The sequence below is a fragment of the Ixodes scapularis genome, unplaced genomic scaffold (assembly GCF_016920785.2).
Source record: "Ixodes scapularis isolate PalLabHiFi unplaced genomic scaffold, ASM1692078v2 PGA_scaffold12__126_contigs__length_90152505, whole genome shotgun sequence".
NCBI lineage: Eukaryota > Metazoa > Arthropoda > Arachnida > Ixodida > Ixodidae > Ixodes > Ixodes scapularis.
Window position 1 is genome coordinate 15944988 of NW_024609838.1, and position 22786 is coordinate 15967773.

A 22786-nucleotide genomic window follows, 5' to 3' on the forward strand; every position below is an offset into this window, starting at 1 on the left:
ATGACCTATAGGCGGGGAAATATGGTATTGCTCAACTAGGAGTTTGCAAGTTTTGAAATGTACCTAGTGTGCATTGTAACCTGACATGTTATCTTCTTTTTTTTGCAATTAGTAGAAGAAGGAAAGAAAGAATGCCCGGTTTGTTTACTTGTACTCATCCTTTGTTTCTTCTTTTACTCTGTTTTCGTTTCGCCTTGCATCAATCACCAACTTGCCCAGCAAAGTTACGAAGATAAAGAGTAGTGCGATTTCTTTGACGAACTAGTAGCTGTTGAGAGAGGCGCTTGGATAATTTGAGTGATACGAGGTCGATGTTACTGCGGTGCCTAGAAGGCATCTCTAACTGGCACGTTTACTAAGTTTTTATTTTTGGTCCCTTAATTTTTGACTTGTTCCTTCTTGACTGTCTCGTGCTGTTTCTGGCCCCTTTTCGAAATTCAGTCTGGCCTCCTTGATACTATCATCATCTGAAAATGGAATATGTTCTATACTAATGGTGGCCTCCTGTTTACCGATGAGAGAAGAACTCGAAGGCGCTCCTAAGTAGACGATTCCAGTCCTATACGTTCGAGAGGTTAGCTCGACGCAAAGGAGGAATTGGATGCAAGAACTGCGCTCATTTCTACCTTGGGCCCGGTCAATCTGTTAGTAGCACACAATCGGCTTCAAAGCCCCTCGATGTATACTATACTTTATCGAGGCGTCTATGTGAGAATTGGTGATTCGTTCCCACCGGTTGCACCTTTTTTGCCATCGACACTGAAAGAGATTGAGAAAAAATATATATATATGTACAGTGAGTGAAGCGCACATTATCGTTTGCCGTCGACTCGCGAAAGTGACGGCGCCCAATTAAAATGCTCCAGACTTACAGGCTCCACTGTCGCCATTAATACGGTAAAGGTTAAACTTCCATTTTAGCCACCAGATTAAGCTGAATTCGTGAAGGGGTCTATTCTAGCAGTGGCACAACAGCGGATGTTGCACCCGCTTGCCTTCTTCGTCGGAACTCGTACAGCCAACCGTCAAGGCGGCAATTTCCGGTGGGATGGACCATCTGCTTCCGTGACATACTTCGTTGCCACTCTGTCACCAATCCAGATGCATGCGCGTTGTAGGATGCCAAACGCGTGGTCGGAGACGTTTTTGGAGTGCCACCTATATTACCGAGGCGTTGTCTTACGTTGACCAATTGTTCCCTTCCGTTTTCCCCTCCCCAGGCTCCCTGCAGATCTTCGATGCACAGGAGGAAGACCAAGGGAACTATGAGTGCATCGCCGAAAACAGCGTGGGCACTGCCATCTCGCCCATGGCGACACTCTTTGTCCGCGGTGAGGGGACGACCAGACATCCACTTATGTCAGACTGGCTAAGGATTCTGAGAAAGAGTGCACTGCTTCATTTCTGGCACTTCTTGTCATTCTACATCAGTAATATGATCGGTGCTTGTACTTGCATTGATTTCAATAGACCCTTTTTTGTGTTTACAAACACAGGCCATCTCTTGCCTCCCAAAAGACTTCTGATCGCTCTGTTTGGCGCGTCTTCCGAGCCTGTTGATGTCAAAATTCCTGGGATGACGAAGTTCTGCAGAAACCGCAAAGTTGGAGATTTAGCGAAGTCCCCCTGTTGTGCTATTCAACGTAAAAGGGGGGACCGGTTGCCTTACGGAGTATTAAAAAATTTCCAACAAATTTCTTGCTAACCCATCCGTTAGCTAGCCACCTGGAAAATGGGTCATAAAATATTTCACGAACATTTCAAGAAGCGGTGCTATGGTGGGGATTGTTTGTCCTTTCACTTGACCGGAAGGAAGTTCGTGGGTATGTGAAAAGCAACAGCGCCTCCTTACGACGCTATTAGAAAAAAGGGTCTATATTGTGCTTTTAGGATTACTGCACGAAGCAGCATATCACCTTCTGCTAAGGAGATAATGTTTTTCTCCTTTGTAAAGAAAATAGCGTAGCTTTATGCGGCGTGTAATTTACACTGAAATGCCAAAATATCTTTTATTCTAATGGTAACATAAAAAACCCTATGCTATACGCATAACCAGCACTCTTTTTATTTCATTTTAACGAAGCATCACTTCCCTCGTCTTAATAGTGGCGTCGACGAAAACAAAGTACAGGCCGCAGCTCAACATCGAGCCAGAAATAAGAGTTCTGGTGTCGTCCAAACTCCGCCCTCGTCTAGAGAAACTGCGTTCAAACAAACAAGTCCTCTTTTGTCATTAGGAGCAGTCATTCATGTTTGTGCTCATTCTTGTTTTGTTTTTGCAACAGTTTCTAGCCCAGCTGGCGTACCCTGGGCTATTTTACCTTTCGAATAAAATTTCCACTTCAATTTCTGGCTTTATTATTCGTGCACACAAAAAGAAAAGCTTGGGCATCGTAAAAAAAGCCGTCGGGGAGGGCGGTTCGTCATGGCATATTTGATATTTTTGATGCGTCGCAGGGTGCCAGAGTTTCGGAGGCACTACCCTAAGCGGTCTCGCACAACCAGCGCATTTTTACGAGGTCTCAACGAAGGGTCTTTCCCCTCTTTCCTCGGGCATCCAGTGCGCCGCGTGCCGCCCTACTTCTCCATCCCGCCCGAGGCGTCGTACGAGGTCACCCCCGGGGCGACCCTGAACCTGACCTGCGTGGCGGTGGGCTCTCCAATGCCGTACGTCAAGTGGCGCCAGGGGCACGTGGACCTGACGCCGGAGAGCGACGTGCCCGTGGGACGCAATGTCCTCGTGCTGGAGAACATCAAGGAGTCCGCAAACTACACCTGCGTGGCGGCCTCTTCTCTGGGGAGCATCGAGCACGTCTCCCAAGTGCTCGTGCAAGGTGCGTCCCGAGCCGGCCATTTCGTTCCGTTGTCTCGGCAGCAAAACAAAAGGCCGCCACGCTGTTTTACAAAACGTGGCGCTGTTTATGTTTGGGGCAACGTGCTGCTCTGCGACGTAGAAACAACGCGAAACACGGGTCTTTCGCGCCGTTTGCGTTTGGGAACATTGTCTCAGCTACCCCGTCGGATAATTTTGACATCGTGTTCGGAGTTGTGGATTCAGAATTACGAGTCTTCAGGATCTCATTCTCGTCGTCAGCCTTGGCCGAGCAGCTTGGCCGAGTCTCGTCGCTGAATGTTAGCTGGCGTACTGAAGCTCTCTTAATCTTTTTGGAACTGGTTCTTTCAACTTATAGCACTTTAGAGTGTTGAAGATGCGTCGTGAAAATAGAGAAAAACGAGACAAGTGACAGCATGTGCTCTTCTTTCACGTGGCAGCAACTAGAGCATCCTTGCAAGTTGAAAGAGGGGCACGTGGTGAGGTCGGTCCACTTATATTCGGAGTCGACCTATACGCTGTATATACATGCATTTTTTTTCTTTGAAAAAAGGTGGAAACCCTACAGATACCGCTACCATCCTTTTGGTGGCCCCCCCGATTCCTGCGGCATACAAAAAGCTGAGCGGTGCGAGTGCAATTGGACAAACGTTTGGTCGTCATTGTTCGCCAAAACAATGTACACTCTTGTCTGAAACATTGTTTTCTCTCCATACTGTGTTTTCAGTCTTGTTTCAGTTGGTTTAACTCTCTCATTCACCCAAAATTGTAGTACCGTAGAATATTGTGCATCCACCCATTCCACACTAAGCGCCCACATCCAAAATTTGAAGCATCTGAAAAAACATGCACAGTGCATGCACACTGTAAACAACTTAATTTTCGCAAGGACCTAATTTTCACGTGCGAGTCACCTACAATTCACGAAAAACAGGTCCCGCGAACTATTCTGGTAAAATGTAAACACATTGGAATCTATATTGAGATCCCACCGCTTCGCAAAAATTAGAACCTGCGAATTATTTCGAAGCTTTAGCTTTGACCTAAATTGCAAAATATTGAGCCCACAAAAAGTAAGTCATTTACAGTATGTAAGATTGATGACTTTACATGCACCACCCATATTTTTTCGCTATTACCTTCAAATTTTGAGTGGGCGCTTGCTCGGTATTTTACAGTAGGTATATAGTACACCACTGCTCTGCAGTTATGCACATTGCGTGCTACCATGATACCAGCTGGTGTTAATCCGCATGTTTAAGATACGGCATTCTGGCCATAGAATATCCGAGAAGTATCATGTTAGCGTCTTCCGCCAGTTTCATCGTGATACACTTGTTCAGCAATTTCTTTGGGGTCAAAACTCCGGGGGCACTATGCCACACGGTGGGACCAAGCTGGACCAAGGGACTGGGACAATGCCGTCTGTGGCGATTGGTCAGTGGCGCGGCGCTGACCAATCGCAGCAGACGACGTTGTCCCGCTGCCTTGGTTCTGCTTGGTCCCACCGTGTAGCATGGGGCCCTTGGTCAACCTTGTAGAACCCTCGTAGTGTTTGGGGGGAGGGGAAGGGAAAGGAATGAGGAACCCTTTTTATGGTGCTGCAAATTTCCTCTTTAAGTTTCTCGTGACGGCTGTTGCACAGCACTTCGAGAAAGACAGTGCTGCTAGATGGTTTTTCTCTTTTTCACCCGCAGCCCTTCCGCATCCGCCGACGAACCTGGTGGTGTCAGACGTGACAGCCACGTCGGTGCGCCTGTCGTGGTCTTACGAGGGCGCCGGGGCGGACAACATCCGCTACTATGTGGTGCAGTACAAGCCGCGCCAGTCTAACCGGGACTACAGTGAGACGAGTGGCATCACCACTCCCTTCCACCACGTGCGGGACCTGAGCCCCTACACGGAGTACGAGTTCTACGTGCTGGCCACCAACGACCTGGGCCGGGGCACGCCCAGCGTGCCCGTCATGGTCACCACCGGCGAGACCGGTGAGCCCCAAAGCGCTGGCCCGTTCTTCTTTGGAACCGCCCGTTCATAGGCGTACCAACCGGGGGGGCAGGGTGGGTGCTTGCACACCCCCCCCCCCCCCCCCTCAGTTCTCAGAGTGGGGGGGCAAGGCATGTGTTTTTCCTCCCTTGAAACAGCCGCCACTGGGCAGGACAAATACTGGCCGGCGGCGCCCAAGAGATACCAAGGGCACTACCCCCCAGCTATGAGGTGGGAGGGGGGCCGGGGCATGGTTTGCCTCCCCACTCAAAAAAAAGTTGGTACACCACTGCACCCGTTCCCTGGGTGCGGCAGTACGCTGCCTGGAGCGCGTCTTCGGCCGGCGCGTTTATCGTCGAAGGCGGTTGTCAAATTGGTGGTTGAACGCGTTGGCATGCCACAGTTCAGAGCACGTGGAGCAGAACCTCGCGCCGCGAAACCCAGGAATCTCGGGACCCGATTCCCCCGCCCCTGCCCATTTCGATACGGACGAGCTTCGTACCGGCATGCGGTCGCATACTACAACTGCATGACGCACGTCGAAGACCTCGAGCCAGCAGCAGCACAGCACTGGCTAAATTTCTCTTCTGCGTCGTAAACCGGCGTCGCTGCGTCTCGAAAGCGGACCAACCTTATAATTACAATGCAGTGCAAAGACAACACCAGAAAGAGACAGAGATAGGAAAGAACGCTACTCACAACTAGGTAGTATTTACTGTATGTATTGTACGACGTAAGGACCAACCTTACGTTGTACAAACACGACGTCAGGTTTGGTTTCAGTTTGGTTCTCGAGTGGCAACGGGTGGCGTCACAGGAGCTGGCACGTGGTGCTGTCAGATGTTGCGATCCCCGCGGTTGGTGGTAGAAATGCCAATGAAAAGAACTAGCAGACACAAGCGTCGCCGTCGTCGTGGTTTCCCAACTTCCGGCCGTCGAAGCTTCCGTGCACCGTCCAGCTGGAGAGTGACCTGCGCCATAACGGGTGTTTCTGCCGTGTACAATCGCCGACCGATTTTGCGGGCTTTGCAGGGACCGAAAAAACGTCCGAATAATGGAGCAGTCCGAAAATTCGGCATATAATAAGCTTACCTTTATTATGTTTTAGCGGGCTTCAAAAAGCTGTTTATAGCGCATTGCTTTAGGCTGCGCCTTCGCTTGCGTTCGGCCACTTTCTATTAGCTCGGGAACCGCCGCCTTCTTTTCTAGCATTATGGTTGAGTACTTTTCGCGCTTCGTAGCAAAGCTCGGTGGAAAAATGAGTGAGGTTAGGACGTTCGAGCCAGCGTAGTCCGGAAACGCGATTCACCGAGACGAGATGAAATGTGCAAGACCGCGACCACAGAATGGCGAACGAGCGAAGCAAAAGGGTAACAATGATGACAATAATGACGTGCAACTAGAGAAATATAAAGTTCTAGCATGCGTCATCGAGCGGTAGGACTTAGCAGTACTCAAGTAGCGCTGCCAGATCAAGTCAGTCCATGTGCAGCCAACGTCGAATCTAAAATGGCGGCTTCACTGTGGTTTTTCTCGCCAATCGCTCGCCACGATTTTGTCCGAAAAGTCAAACTTTCAGACTTCAAGCTGTCCGAAACGTCGGTTTTGAATATGTAAAATTTCTGTCGGGTAAATCACGATTCCTCCGTTAGGTCCACAATACCGAACGAGTCTGAAATATTGGTGTCCGAAAAATTGGTCGGCGACTGTACAGCTGGCGATAATGCGGCACGTCTACGACGTCGTAGTACGGAAATCGAGGGATTGCGTTTTAGGATGCGATAAACGCACTGTTCGGCGTTCAAGGCACTACAGTGGTAGTGTGCTTCTCTGCCAGAAGAGTGCGGCTTGGTTGCTACTGCCGTCTAGTACCGAGCAAGCACCCACCCACAGTTTGGAGAGAACCTCGAAAAAGGGGAGAAGGGCATTCGTTCAGTCCAAGAGCGAATACACAAAGGGGCACGTGATGGGGGCGAGCTTCGCCACCTTGGACAGGCACGTATGCATCGGGCGTCGTCCGGCAAGTGTGCTTTGGACTTAGCCGCTTTGCACCGGCGCGTTTGGAGAGGCAGCCGATGCGGAGGAGCATTTCAGCTGTACTCGTCATGTTGAGAAAAAAGGGAAGTTTTGCCCGTTATTCGTGCACCGTGCCAGGTGGTTCTTACGAGGTTTGGTTGTCAAAGGAAGAAACAATGTCTGTGGCGTTCGGAAAGTGTACTTCTCGATAGAATAATGTAAGTCTGATCTAAGAGGCACGTACATATATCTTAATTGAATGCATGACTGGTGAAATTAGTAACTCGCTGTGAGGAGTCGTACGTTTTTTTACTACGGTTCTAAAGGTGATTAGGAGCTTAGGTGGGCTCGGAAATCTGGGGTGAGCGGCTTGTATCTCGTTAGCTTATTTTGGAAATTTTTAAAGGTAACGGCTGGGTGCTTAGTGTGACATGGGCATGCTCGGTATTTTAATAATGGTAGATTGCAGAGGGACAGAGAAGCTGCCCAACATCTTGCCCTGTGCCCTCTGCATCCTTTGATTTCATTTTATTGCGAAGGTATGTAAACAACTGCAGTGGGGTCCTCTACCAAAGTCAGGTAGTTAAAAGGGAAATACTGCATCAGTACTTGAATGCAGAACTGTTGTTTTAAGCATATTACAATTAACTCTGCTGTAAAGAGAAATTCTGCTGTGTAATGCTGGGACCATAGCATTTAAGGTACTGATGTGGCAAAGATAATCATGTAGTAGAGAGGTTTTTTGTGTGTGAGATTTTATTTGTATCCTTGTATGTAATTTTTGACTATTTTGTAAATTATTCTCAAAACTAAACAGTGGTCCCCAGAATAGCTGTCGTTATTGTTGTGCTGTGAAATATTCCTCGATGCATTGCTGCTCTTAAAATTATGTATTTCATGGTTTTCCTTTCTTTGAAAGGTGTCGGCATGTGATTAGAAGCCCTGAAATAATTTCATAAAAAATCTGCAGGTGCTCTCAGTATCTGTTAGGTATGAGTGAAAAGACGACTGGCGTTCAAAGATGGCTTCACTCAGTCACGCAAGTGTTCAGCAGGTTTTTGCTCAAACAGTGGTCTTTTCCACTTTCATTGAGTGACGCTGCAATGCATATTGCATCTTCTTGAGACATACCTTCTCATCAAGTGCTCCTGCTAAATTCGTGCGAGCTGGCTCATGCATGCGCTTATTTGACTTTCTTTTTCATAACTTAGTTTCTGAGTGAAACTCACCCGCTAGTCATCACCATGTAGTTAAGTCATCACCATCACCATGTAACTAAGGGGTGCATGACTGAGTTGTTTCTCTAAGCTAACGTGTCACGAAAACTCACTCACTATCTTGGGAGCATACCAGTTCCAACCAGCTAAAGATACAGTAACTTTTTTAGGTGCTTCTGTATTTAAAAATTGCTTAAAGGGCAACTCTGGTCGAAAACGAAATTGAAATAAATGACTGGTATCGCTTTGCTGCCACGAAATAGGATCATAGGTGAAATATTAGTATGTCAAAGTAAAGCCGTGTACTCCACTAAAACCGATTTTCAAGATGCGACCAGCTGCTCTGTAGTGGGTGACAAGCAGGTTAGGTTGGCTTTTGAGCACTGGCACAGCACCCTTGTGGCGTCACGTCACGGTGGAGCTGCAGTTGATTGGTTGTACTGCGCATCATAGCACCCTTGTGATGTCACGTTGCGGCTGTATGGCGAATGATTAGTGTTGCCATTCCTCTAGCATATAATTTTGGTTTTGCCGTAGACCCCCGGAACAAAACTTTCAGCTGTGATATTTATAAAACTACACAAAATATCGAGAAAACAAATATTTTACTTTGTAATTCAAAGTCACTGCTCTAGCTGAAAACAGCCGTAATCCCGAATTAAAAAATATTGACTGGAATTTCCTTTTAAGAGTGTGGTCTTATTTACTGAAATATCTAAACATCTCCAACTAAATGCAAAGAAGTTAAAGATGCTCACAATGAGGTGGCATGTCAAACTTCAGTCAGGAAGGCACAGCACTTATTATGTTTGTATTTGATTCATTTTTTTATTTTAAACTTCTTAAATATTTTTTTGTAATCCAAGTCTATGATGTAAAAGCACTTTCATTATAGTTCCATTGACTCTCTGTGACGTTTTATTTAGGCTTTAATCTTTGTCTTTTCAAACTTGTGTAGGCACAGAATCCTCTTGACATAATTTCACATAGTTCCACTCGTGCACCATGTATTCAGAGCACAGCAGACACATAGACATCCCGAAAGAGAGCCCTGTGTACCACTGCTGCCGCCGCCGCTGCCGTCCTTGGTGTCGTGCAGCGCACTGCTTCTGTGTGTGTATCATAACCACCGTGCTGTTGTTCTCTTTTTTTCCCTTACCCTCGGCTCCATCCTTCCCTTCGTGTCCCCCTCTTCTCTTTCTTCTCCCTTAAAACTGTCCCTCCCCCCAACCTCAGTGGATTCGGCTGGAGGGAGCAGTAAGTGTGCCGCTCATTCCCGAGACGCTTCTTCCCTCTTTCTGTTGCCGATTCGGTGGCGTCTCAAGTCGGCTGAAGTGTCCTTCTTGCCCGCAGCCTCCATTCTGCTGAAACCTTTTTTCAGCTAGAAGTTTCGATGCTGGAAGTTTCAATTAGGCCCCATCTTCAGTAATCAATCAGTTGATGATTGTATCGTACTAAAAGGTAGCTAGATTGCTCTCCATGTTGACGCTTCTGCCAATTCGAGAGTTCCTGAGTCGAGACGCAGCCCCTGATTTGCACGCTTTGCTTACCCGCATTTCAGTTTCCCACCATCTGATTTTTTTTTTAAATTTTCCTTGGTTGCTTGTCTTGAATTGTGCCACACAGAAAGTTCAAGTTGCATGCAAGGAAGACATGCGCTTAGCTTTCTGCATTGCATTATTCTTCGATTTGAAAAGGAAAACCCCCTAGATTTTTTATTATGCACCCCGCATGATTTGCTGTAAAGTCTGTCACCCTTTTATTACAGTCAAATCTTGTTAATTCAAACTCGAGGTGGGCCGAAAATTAGTTTGAATAAAGCAAAGTTTGAATTGTCAGGAGTTTCCTCCCGTAAAGACGCATAGGATGGGACCTGCATGTTAGTTTAAATTATCCGCAAGTTTGAATTAATGAGAGTCGACTGTATATGCATTACTTTGCAAGGCACGAGGCTTTGGGGCATTACGCCAACCACATGTTTCCTATCCAAAGCTTGGCTTTTGCAAGAGCTCATGCTTACTTGCATGCCTTCACTTCGGGTAAGGGCTCGCTGCAACTATCCAAAAAACCATAATAAATAAATGTCTCGAGCATTTGTAGGATGTAGTTCCCTTGCATTGCATACAAGTAGACCACCTCCCTGTTTTCTGTTACTTAAGGGGTATTCACACGAGGGAGAAATCCCGGGGATTTCTCCCCGGCACGCGCGCATCACGAGATGAAAACGTGAGGCTCTTGCACATCGAGAAGCCTGACGTTTTCGTCGTGGGATGCGCGTGCCGGGGAGAAATCCCCGGGATTTCTCCCTCGTGTGAATACCCCTTTAAGAGCGCACCCTTTTTTCCCCGTTCACCGAAGTAGCTGCCGGGACTGCTGTAGAGTTGACTGCCGGTTGAAGTAGACACTTGCACCTGACTGTGACTGGTAAAGAGGCCGCGGTCCATCTTCCTTTAGGAGTGGATCATCTGTTTTGGTTTCTCAAACTCCCGATTTTCGTTGGAAGGACTGTTGGAAGGACTGGTTGACTTGCACAAACTTTTCGTCTTGTCTACCTCGTTTTCATCTCTTCTTGTCCGAGCGATGCCTCTTTCTTCTTGTATGTGTGTTTATTTAATGATGTGAGGATGAGGTACGCTTGATGTTCAACCTACATTTTTATACAGCTAAGAAAGCAGCTAGATTCTCTTGCCAGTGCTGCTCTGACGTGGTAAATCAAAGGGCACATAGATCACGGACAGAGACGAGAAAGCTAACAGACTACATTGCTGTGGTTTGTTCATCCTCTCGTCTTTGTGTTTCATGTGCTCTTTATTTTTTTACGTTTTACCAATTAGCTCAGTTGCTGTCACCTGTCTACTTTGACATTTTCTCTCCAAAATGGCATGAAGCTGTAGTAGTTCTTTTTTTTTTTTAAGTTTATGAGGTTTCATAGATAACTTCATTCGTCTCTGCTTGTGACATTTTAGGACATGACTTTTTTTTTTTTTTTTTTTTTAATCTGTACTGGTTTGGGGGTAGTAGCTAATCCTTCCTTTTAGCTTGTGCATGTCATTTTTTCTGGGTTCCCGATTGTTTGGTGAAAAAGTGGAGCAGTTCCTGGACATCGGACTGTATTGATTTCTTCTCCTCGGTGGTTTCAGAACCTGGTAGTGCACCTCGGAACCTGCATGCTCGAACCCTGAGCTCGAGTACAGTGTTGGTCCAGTGGGATCCACCTAAGGAGCCCAACGGACAGGTCATGGTGAGTTGTGCGTTTGCCACGGCGCGCCACGAATCGAGCCTTTTTGGATTGAGACCAGCCGAATGCAGCAGCTTCTTGGATTATCTCGCCACAGTTTATAAGCAATGTCTATGATAATATTTACTCGTGTTGAGAATAAGGACGCATGAACTTGCCCAATACATCCATAAATGATACGCATTTTTTAGCTACTTTTGTATGTTTCTCGCCAAGCTGCATTAGTGCCGTGGGTTGTGCACTTAGGGCCGCTCGAGACATCTGTGTTTGAGCAACTGATTGCGTAAGGGGGAGGCTCCTTACGCTTCACTACAGTGCGTTGCACAGACCTCAGTTGCCATTTTAGGTAGCACAGTTCTTTGGGCCAAAGTTTGTTTTCGTCTGGGAATTTGGGGCTTTCAAAAACCTATAGAAGCCAAGGTAGACCGAAACTTGGCCTTTTTCGGCCAAAGTCGGGGTATCTTGGCTCTAATTTGCCAAACAAATGCCACAGTTAGGCTTCACTGCTGGTAGTTTGGCTTGCATCCTTGGGCCTAAGTTGCCAAACAAATGCCAGACTTGGGTTTGACTGCTGGCTCTTTGGTTTATATATGACATCTTCGGCTCAAGTCTGGCACTTTGGCAGTTATGGGGCGAGCCAAAGAAAAGCCATAGAAATAGGTATTCCGATAAAAATGAATGCTTCGGAGTCAAGCCGTATTGGGCCCAAGTTGGGAACCTAGGATTGCCAAGCTTGTGCAAAGTTGGGTGTTTCTCTGGCCTGCTACCTGGGATAGTAGCCACATCATCATAAGTAGTCGTAGCACAGTCTGTCGCACATGGACGTATATGTCTGAATCAGCCTTTAAGGGATCGCTTGAGTGTGGAATGTTAGGCGTGTCCGTGTCGCGAGTGTGCAGCTCTGGCCTCCCGCCGCAGGGGTACAATGTGTACTACACGACCCAACCGAGCATCCCGACACTCTCATGGAGTGCCCAGACTGTGGACAACAACCAACTGACGACCATCAGCAACCTGTCGCCCCAGACCATCTACACCATCCGAGTGCAGGCCTTCACCAGCCGCGGTCAGGGCCCCTTCTCCTCCCCGGTCCAGGTCAAGACCCAGCAGGGAGGTGAGCGGGGCCTGCTTTTGCCGGTCAAACCATTTAGACGGTTTCTGAGGCAAGGTACAGTCGTGTCTCTATAACATGGACACCTCCGTTTCTTGCAATTGTCTTTAATGTGAGTCGTTCCCAATAATTGGGCAAAAATGCGTGCATTTACTCAGTTCGTCGTTGAAAATGTTGTCTGTATAGCAGGGTTCATACTAACAAGACATGTCTATATTGCTTGCCTGAATTGACTCTATTGCCCATTATACATCTGTTAGAGGTGTCACTGAGGAGATTAAAGGGAATCCATTACAATTGCAAGTTTGTAGCTCATCAAACAGTAAAACGCCAATGTGCCATATACGCAATCTGTGGTATCAGTTCCCGTGTCACATGGTTTGTAGCCAATGCCCTCGTGCTTATCAGTATTTTTTTATTTATCAAATTTTGCTGTCTCACTTCAAAAGATCATCTACCCTATATTTTGCACTATTTATCATTGTGGGTGGGCTTCCTTACGGGATTTCACAGTAGTCGAAGACGTGTTCCAGGGCATGTAGCGAGACTTTTTCTCCGGCCACAGTGCCGAGCCAGCCACGCCACCTGCGCGCCTCGGCGGTGTCGTCCACGGCGATCCAGCTGAACTGGACGCGCCCCGTGGACCCGGCGGAGATGGTGGTGGGCTACGAGCTCTACTGGAACGACACGTTCACGCAGCAGCAGGAGCACCGCTCGGTGCCGGACTCACAGAGCTACCTCTTAGAGGGCCTGTACCCGGACACCGTGTACTACCTCTGGCTGGCCGCCCGCTCCCGTATGGGGGAGGGCGCCGCCACGCCGCCCCTGCCCGTGCGGACGGAACAGTACGGTGAGTGGATTGCCTTGGTCATCTGCTTGTGACGCGGTTATGCGGGAATTGTCGGTTCGGACAGAAAGGTTGCGGAATTGGGATGGTCTACGACGTTGAGATGCCATACTTGCTCGATTCTACGGCCCGTTCACCTACTTTTCTACAGGGCGTCTGGATGGATAGCCATTACAAGCTTGGTAGAAGTCTACATTGAACCCCAGTCCATGTTAAATGCCACACTTAGCATAATATTGCATTTAGCTTTTTAATATGGAATGTGTTTAGGCCTGGAATTCACGAAGAATGTGTGATGTGACACCATAAAAAACGTTTATGAAACACCGTCACAGAAAACTATCCCGAAAATCGATTGCAAGAAACTTTTACAAAAATCTTTCACAAGATCCTTTGTGAAAAACCTTTGTGAAGGTATTTCTATCCCGAAAATCATCCTGAAAAACATTTATAGGAACCTTTCATGTGAAACTTTCACAAAAACCTTTATGAAAAACCTTTGTGAAGGTTCACAACCTTCACAACTTCGGGAAGATTCATAACCTCTGAATTCAACTGACCTTTTTTCTCTCTAAATTTTGCGGGATATGTTTTCCGAATGAATTTTGTGAGAAAAAATTCTCCTAAATGGGGCAGAATTTAGTGTAACCTCCAAACACCCAAAAACTAAAAAAAAAACAAAAAAAAAAAAACACTGAGTGCAGCTTGAAACGAGGTCTGCATTTTGCGTCTCCAGACATTACCTGTAGGACTAAAATATGCTTAATTTTTTTCTGCAAAATGATAATTCCTGCATTATCATTTGCTTAGACAAAGCACTGTAAATATGTCTTTCTCTATGCATGGGCTCGGTTCTTGTGAAGCGCCACAGCCAGACTCGAGGTTATAGCCAGGATTTTATGTTTTCGAAGTTTATTTTTTGTAAAATTCAGAGGGTGTTTATCGGTGTTTAATATTTGCTGAAAATTTGGAGCTTATCAAAGTTTATTTTACATTTTGGGTTCTGAAATTTCTTTTTAAATTTTGAGTTTAATTCTATTGTGTTTCTAATCTTTTAATGAAAAATAAAAATAAAGAATATTTGGACACAAACATACCCTCACTAGAACTCACCCGTGTTGAATGATATGTCCACGGATGCATTTGGCACTGGGGCCCCTGCCATTGCAATACTAGCTGTCCCACGACATATCTTGCAAAAAAGTATTGCTCCGATTAACTTCTATACTCTGAAAGAACTAAACACTGGTAGATGTAGTTGGTGGGAAGCGTACAAGCTCCAGCTGCCTGCCCCTCCTGTGAAATCTACAAGTTTTTAGTGTTCACTGTTATAAAAACACAACCCCTCCTCCCTCTAAGAAGCAGAAGTAGCATGCTCCATACTGGAAACAGGAACAGCGACTTTTGTCGTGACCCAGAAGTACAACAAACCTTGACGAGGTAAACAGTATAAACCCTTTTGTCAATACGGTAAGATTTTAAAGGAAACTGAAAGGGCCACTCCTCAGGACCACCAACCCTGTGCTGTTGCAAAATTTATTCATTAAGCACTATTTCTTATTGCTTTTTCTTGCTTTTTATTTTGCCGTTGTGACCTTAAAGTTTTGTCTTTTAATTAACAAAAATCTGACCGGCAAGTGTTTTTTTTTTTAAATATTTATCTAAAAACATGGAACCCTAGTTATAGTGAATTCCACAGTTTTGTGTGAAAAGGGGATCACTGCACCATCATTCACTTAGCTCCTTTCATAGATTGTAATCATTGGCTCTCCACATGCTCTCTGGGAAAGTAAACAGGCAGACATTACTGCTGATCAATGCGCTGGAATCGAGCAAATACGCTAGTTCACCCGCAACCTGGTTCGCGCCATTTATTTATTTAGCTATTTATCGATTAATTAATACGCTGCTAGAAAATGGTTCTTGCATGTATGAAAAACCCTGCCTCATTCACTCTAGCTGTGTCACACCAGGATTTGCATAGATTGACATCTGTGCCTTTCTGCATCTCTAGTCCTCAGCGCTTTGTGCTCTGGAGGGTTTTATCTCACTATTCTAGATGTATTCCGACAGCCATATTAGGTGCTGTAACCTGTCTTTGTCTATATCCACCTTTTGATAATGGCTGGATTGCTGTTTTGAGTTTTCAGTGCATCAAGAAATACTCTGTTACTAGTTAAACAATAGAACTCTTAGCAGGTGTGTATGTAACTTTGAGTGGTTCTGGGAATAGTTGTTTTTTTTACTACGGACTAAGACCATATTTTTTCAAGTGTGTAGCCTTATGTTGTTTCATCATCCTGTTACCTCTGCCGGTCATAATCTCGTTGTACTACTCCTGTAATATGAAAGCTGATTAGCCAGCCAGCAAAATTCAGTTTGTTCAATGACTAACCGAGAATGTGGTGCATTGTGGTATCAAAATGTCTTAGGATTTGTAATTATGGAAGTCCTAAAGCTTTTTATTTGACTCTGTACGCTAAGGAAGATGTTACTGGGGTCATGACTGATTTCTGCAAGATTGTTCTTGTTTCTGATGAATTGTGACACTATGCTGAGGTCATGCCCTCTGGACGATGCAAAACAAGCCTTTGCAATTTCTAGTCATCTGCGTATGGTCACAGTTGTGTTTTCCAGGCAGAAGGAAGCATTAGAAAGCATTTCCTTCTATTTTGACGTGACGCTGGCTTTAGAAGATTATTCGTTTTGACAGTTAACAAAAATGATTCGTCCCTGATTTTTTTTTTTTTGCCACCTCATTGCAAGTAGGAGTGCTTTCTTCACATTTGGCTGCTATCTGTGCATAGTATATATTTGTCTAAGAAACTGTCAAGCGAACAGGGAGACCTTAACTAGGCTTGTCAGTAGTCTATTGTCTGCCAACCAAGATTGGACATTTTTTTTTCCTATTCGTGTCCTGCCACCTTTGCGAAAGATGCGTGTACAGGTCGAAGTTTCTGAAGACGGCAGCCAGCAAGGACGAGAAGTCATCTGCAAGACGACATGCTGGAAGCAACAGTTATACTATTCAAAGTCACTTTTGCTCTTGTTTTTGCCCCTCATACCACCGCCAAGCACCATAGCACTGTAATGTCCATAAGTATGATGTGGAGAATGACCTTCACCGCAAGAGACAGAAGAAAATTGTGCACGCGAAGATGCCATACGGCCCTATGGTGTAGGGCTCTCTGTACAAAGTCTATTTTTCATCATGTACTGACTGAATTGGTGGAGCCATGTTACTAGTGGGATAAAAGCTAATTGCGCGTACAGGCACAGTACTCTCTGGCGTTTGTTCTGTAGCATACAGAGGACTGGGGTGTTGCATAAGTAAAAGTCTCCAGTGACATCCATTTACTATGTAACAGGGCCCTATTCAAATCTAGATAGCTTCTTTGGGATTTTTTATATATAAAGTGTGACATAGCTAGCCCGAACATGCAGTAGACGGTATCTGGCTTCCATTTCTTTCTCACGCCTAAAATGCTGTTATCTAAACTATGAGCAGGGTGGAATGTGCTTATGTGTGGTACAAGTGGGGGAAAATTTCAAGGTCTGACACAGCAAATTGAGACAAGGTGCGATTGTCGCGTTCGGGCTACCTCTGTCGATCATTGTATGTAGCATAATCCATTTAGTGTCGAACGTTTTTGTTGCACCATCAGTTGCCAAGATTAGACAACACCTTTGTTGCGTGGAGCAGTGGTTGCCAGCTGCTGTGCCCGTCTCACTCCCCTTGCACAGCTCCGGCCCGTATTCGAAACGAGAATTCCCATTCCCCGTTCGATCATCACTATCCCGCTCCTATCACACCAGTAGCACCAACAAGGCACCAGTGTTCTCTGTCCAATGGCACGTCTTTGTTTCTTACAATGTTGCACCTGTGTTACCATAGTGACAGTATTGTGTGACTCCTATGGTATACCTCTGTAACACCAGCACTATGCTTCACCACTAAGATCTGTTTGGCTCACCACAGGAAGTGTATGCACCAGCGTTACGTCGATGCATGTTCTTCCTGTGGAGAGCTATCGTACGCTTTCCTCTTCCACTCAGATTCACTTGCGGGGGCTTCTGCCTTTTTGTGCAAAGGGTGACTAGTTTCCATAAATTGTAACTGGATTAGTTTAGAGTTTGTCTCGGCTCTCTGTGTAGCTTATATCAGACATGGAGCATACTGTTTGTGATTGTCTGAAAGTGAGCTGATAGCAGTGATTTCTACTGAAGCATTCAATGTGCTTCATTTACTTTGTTTATGGCCCCTCTATTGTCACAACTGCATTATGTATGGTAATTTTAGGCTGTTGAGGCCTTTCAGGTATTACAATGCTCCAAGACCCTTTACTCCTTGTTTCTTTTTATTTTGCCCCATCTTTTTGTGTCGCTTACAGATTTCGAAGATTGCCCTAATGGGAGGCTTCTAAAGAGATAGGGAACTGAAAAAGTGAGGGTCAAGTTGGAATTTGCGTAATGGCAGGTATATAATGCATCTGTGTTTACTATAAATCAAATTTCCTCAAGGCAAGAGTGTCTTTCAAGTTTCTTGAAACTTCAGATAAAAATAGCTCGTGGCAGATTCTGCAAGCATTTTTGAAAGCTCGTGACTGTGGTCAGAATTTTTCATGTGACAAGCTCAAGCAAGATCTCCCATGCCATTTGTTTGGGTGTAGCAAAAGTGTCCCCAGAAAAATAGTCCCTGGAAGAAAAGTTCCTGGACAAAATGTCCCTAGAAAAAAAGGTCCCAGGTGGAAAGTAGAAAAAAATGTCCCCAAAGGGATCTCTAATGCTGGGGTGCTATGATTCTCATGGCCTTCGGGTGGTTTGGTCATATATCTTCAGGAAAAAAAAACCCAGGTAAGAAGTAGGAAAAAAACGTCCCCAAGAAAGAAGCAAACATATGTTTGATTCCCCGAGGTACCTATTTAGAACTCGTACAAAAGAACCTTTCAAATTTCCCCCAAAACAATAATCACGTTTTAATGCTGGAGGTGTTATAAATATTTAATTCACAGCTTTAAAAAAATCAGTTGAGATGCAATGTTACAAAAGCAGGAATGAAATGACACACTCTAGGTTCATACAAAAAAGTCAAAAGCGGATCGTACGGCTGGCGGCACACGTGAAATCTTTAATTCTGATTGCCCCAGCGGCGTGCCTTTCGCAGAGGCTCTGAAGACTGCGTTGCCTTTCGACGAGTGTCGAACTGCACCGGAGGTGCAACAACTTGATCTGGGGGCACCTTCATTGTCACGGTCGATTCCTCCGAGCGCAAAGCGTCGACAGCCTCCCATACTGTTGGGTGGCTGTGACCGACCATGCTTCCAAATCTCCGGCTCCATGCTTTAGAGAAGTTGTTGGTCATGTGACCGGCATCTATAGTGGCCGAATAAACATTCCTGTGGTGGGAGGATAGCTCGGAGGCGTCCTATGCAGGCTGACGGCGCCCAAACTACTGTGAGCCATATACAGAAAACGCTGTTTAAAACGTTATTGGAAGTTTATTTCAGACATTGAGTTTCGCATGCTCGTTGTAACTCAAAAAGATGATAAGAACCAATGTTTTCTCCACCCTGGGCGCAAGCAACTGTAGACGAAAGGGATCGGATCAAATAAAGGCAACCAAGTTCATTGTGACAAAAAAAAATCTTTCAAAGTACTCACAATGCCCCTGGGTAAATTCCTGATATACTGTGGTTCAACTAACAAAACCGAGCAGGTGCACCATAAGGACACATACACACTGTCAGTGAGCACGTTTAGCGAAAACCATGAACGCGCAGTTAACATCCGCCACCGTTGAGAAATCCTGAGTACAGTCATGGTGTCGTCCCTGATGCCGTCGCGACGACGTCCCCAGCATCTTTTTCGCTCGCTGGGTGTGTCTGAAACCAGACATACGAAGAAGCTCAAAAAACGTAGCCGGACTGCGGCCGTCGCCCACTGTCTCGGTAGCCACCGTGCCGTGACCCCAGCGCACAGGCACTACATGCGGTGAGACGCTGGCTCCAGCTGCCAGGCTTGTGGCAAGTAGGCCGACACCGACCACCTCCTCCTGGAATGCTTCAGACACGATGATGCTCTGGCAGCGCTGAAGGCGGCTTACGCTGCACTTTGGTTCTTCTGCGGTACCGTGGAAGAAGCCGCACGGATCAAAACAGACGAAGGAGTGAGCCCTCAAAGCTATGCTCACCTTCCTGAAGGAAATCGGTCTGCTCCAAACATGCACGGCAGTAATAACAGTCAAACCGCCCATGAGCAGATGGAAAGGGCTGTGCCGATCTCCTCGGCTTCCTCGCACCACTCTCCCCCGCCGACCGCTGGAGAAGAGCCTTGCTGGCCCTGCACCCTCTCCCCAGCGCTGGGCGAAGGGAAGTGCAGCCCTCCTTTGCCACGCCTAGGTTGGCTCGGGGGCACGGGGGGTTTCTTGCGGAGGGATCACGTTTGCCTTCTAGCACTGCTTGGCCGGCGCCTCGTCAATTCTCGACATGGAGCAGTCGCCCCCGGTCACCTCCTTGGCGCCCGGTCACCCGGGCAGTGACAGACAGGTTTATAAGCACACATCCACGATTGTCTGTTTCCTTTTCCCGACTACAGCACCTACACACACACACAAACATATCCTCAATTTCCAAAACTCATCATGGCAGCTTGGTCCAAAAATGATTACCGTATTTACTCGCACAATGAACGCACTCGCGTAATGATTGCATCCCCCAAGTCGGCTCTCAAAATTGTGACTTTTTTTTTCACTCGCGTAATAAACGCACCCCCAACTAGGACGTCAAAATTTTGACCCCCTCCTCCCACGCGTGCGAAATGAACGTACTTTTCCATCCTGGTGCAGCGAGGTCGCATGCATGGGCAGCGTGGTCGAACAAAACGCCTTGGGAAAGGCGTTAAAAAAATTAGCAAAGATCCAACGGAAGCAAGAAAAAAAAACATGCGAGAGGAGCTTTTATTTTGTTTGCACAGCGCAGTCTGGACTTTGGGTTCGCGCGCCGCCGCGTGCAAGGAGGTAAGAAAGAGAAGCGGAGAAGCGCTCTAAGCGAACGAAACAGCTTGCGAAAGGAGGCAAAAAGAAAGGAAAGAAACCCACGGAACTAAGAAAAAACAAAAAGGAGCTTTTTTTTTTTTCTTTTTCTTTTTTTACAGTTCAGTTTGGTTACCGGGTGTCGCGCACCGCGCGCAAGGAGGTAACAAACAAGGAGCGGAGAAGCCCTTCAAGCAAACGAAACAGCTTGGGAAAAGCGGCAAAAAGAGAAAAAAAAAAAAAAGCCACGGAACCGAGAAAAACAACAAGGAAAAGAGGAGCTTTTTTTTATTTTTTTTGCACACCGCAGTTTGGTTACGGGGGGTCGAGCGCCGCGCGCAAGGAGATAAGAAAGATAAGTGGAGAGCCCTCGCCTAAGCAACGCCTAAGCAAAGAAAACAGCTTGCCAAAGGCGGAAAAAAAACCCAAGGAACTAAAAAAATAAAACAAAGAGGATTTTTTTTTTTGCACAGCTTAGTTTGGTTAAGGGGTCGGGCGCCACGCGCAGAGAGCTAAGAAGTTACTTCGATTTTTCAGGATAAAAGGTCCGTTCATTATGCGAGTAAATAAACGACGCAAAAATTTTACTTCGCGTAATGAACGCCCCCCCTAACTTTGCATCGATTTTTCGGAAAAAAAGTGCGTTCATTCTGCGAGTAAATACGGTAAGTGGCTTCCCCGACGCATATGTCCTGAGGGGTCACGTGATCTCTACCACAAACCCATTAAAACAATTTTTATGGGTGGCGTGGTTTCACGGATAGGATTGGGACAGACCCCACAGGCCTTTCAAAAAGTTGTGACGGGTCTCTTACATCCTTTAGGAATTCTTAAAGGGTACGTCAAGCCTTTTAGAAAACTTTAAGGGACATCTCAAACACATCAAACATCTTTGATGGGTACGTCAGAATATTCAGAAATCCTGAAATGTAAATGGATTTTCAATAGGGCTTGGGGACATTTTTCTTTACTTTCCACCTGGGGCCTTTTTTTCTGTAAACGTTTTGCCTGGGTTCTTTTTTTCCGGAGACATTTTTTCCTGGAGACTCTTTTCCCGGGAGCATTTCTTTTGAAACCCCAATTGTTTGCATGAGAAGGAAAAGAAGGAGTTAAAGGGAGAGTGTAAACACTTTGCATATAAAAGACGATTCTTTTAATTAAAAAGAAATCATCCAGTCAAATTTTATTTTTGAGCATTCTCTGTTCTCAGGTTATATCACATGGTACTCCTTCATTTCTAGCTACTTTGAAAGGTAAAAGAGAAAAGCGTCTGGATTTTCTTGAAAATTAGTTTTTCTCGTTCTCGCTCAAATGAAACCAAATTTAGTAGAATTGGTTAGCTCATTTAAGGTCCGTGACATTAAGAAATTTTTGGGAAAACGCTCGGCTAATTCTGCAGCAGGATTCATAACAGCATTTTTAGCTGCCATAGATTCCAGCTGTTTCGATTGAGCCTCACTTTCAGCTTCAGATTCCTTTAGAAGTTAATGTGACTAGTTGTCCTGGTGTTCTGTAGACATACTGTTGTGCACAACTCCATGCCTTAGGGTGTCTTGGAGTCCTCAGTCTTTATGGAACTGATTTAAATTGAATGTGTTTTTGTATGGTGAGTGGGTTTTGTTAACTCTGCCTGCCTGCCTTTTTTTACTGCTGCTTTTTCAAATGCAGTGCATGACTGACATTGAGCATTCTGATTAGAGGTTTTTGAGTTGTTTGCTTTTGCCACTGATTTTGTGCCGTTGCTTTTCTGGGCATCACTTTTGCATAGCCCTTTTGTTTGATTTGAAGTTTATTTCCAGCATTTTTGGTACCTTTACCGTAGTTACTGACAAGACGAAATCCAGCACACACCTGTTGCCTTCCACCGTGCTTCGGCTGCGCACGCCCGCTTGCGGCTCGCAGGACGCCGAAGTATTGTTGAAGACAGGAAACTCGTGCTGGAGGCACGATAACTGAAGCTTCTCCCTGCTGTTCTGATAATGTCAGTGGCCTTACATGTTTTGTTTGGGGTAGTGGTACCTTGCTTTGCACCAGCTCTAGTGATCCTTGGTTAAGGTGCACCCATAAAACACCTTAGAGGCCAAGAGCATGAGTAAAGAATTCGAAGGAATGTTTTTTATAGCAGGGAGAGGTAAACTCGCCTTTGTAGTGCAAGCATCAAACATCTAAGATGCTCTGCCGCATAAGTGTTCCTTTCTATTGCACTGATTTATTTCTTTTTTATGGTTTCCTGGCTTCGGTTTTCTAGAAGCTCGATGATGACTTTTTATTACAACCCTCTATTACCAGGGATTTCACGCTTTGCTCACTATTTGAGGCCCCTCTTTTGTTTCCTTTGGCTCTTCGAAGGAGCCACGCTTCACTAAGTCACCATGAAGTTACCGCTCCTGCACCTGAGGGTAGCCACTAGTGATTCCTTTCTTCAGCTCCCTGTGTTTTGAAGCCCACATGAATGGTGTAACGGCCTTTCACCTTCCTTGAGATGCCCAGTCACCCTGAGCCAACGCC

The 22786-nt window shown here is 45.9% G+C and overlaps 1 protein-coding gene across 1 annotated transcript in view; it reads left to right on the top strand.

Annotated features, from left to right (window-relative positions):
* The window catches only part of LOC8035023 (tyrosine-protein phosphatase Lar), a 74576-nt gene that overhangs the window by 6924 nt on the left and 44866 nt on the right, over positions 1-22786 (top strand). The window contains exons 4-9 of the mRNA XM_029983600.4: positions 1221-1331; positions 2562-2834; positions 4531-4821; positions 11193-11293; positions 12209-12404; positions 12967-13251. Of these exons, the coding sequence (XP_029839460.2) occupies positions 1221-1331; positions 2562-2834; positions 4531-4821; positions 11193-11293; positions 12209-12404; positions 12967-13251 (1257 nt within the window). The remainder of the gene's footprint in view (positions 1-1220; positions 1332-2561; positions 2835-4530; positions 4822-11192; positions 11294-12208; positions 12405-12966; positions 13252-22786) is intronic.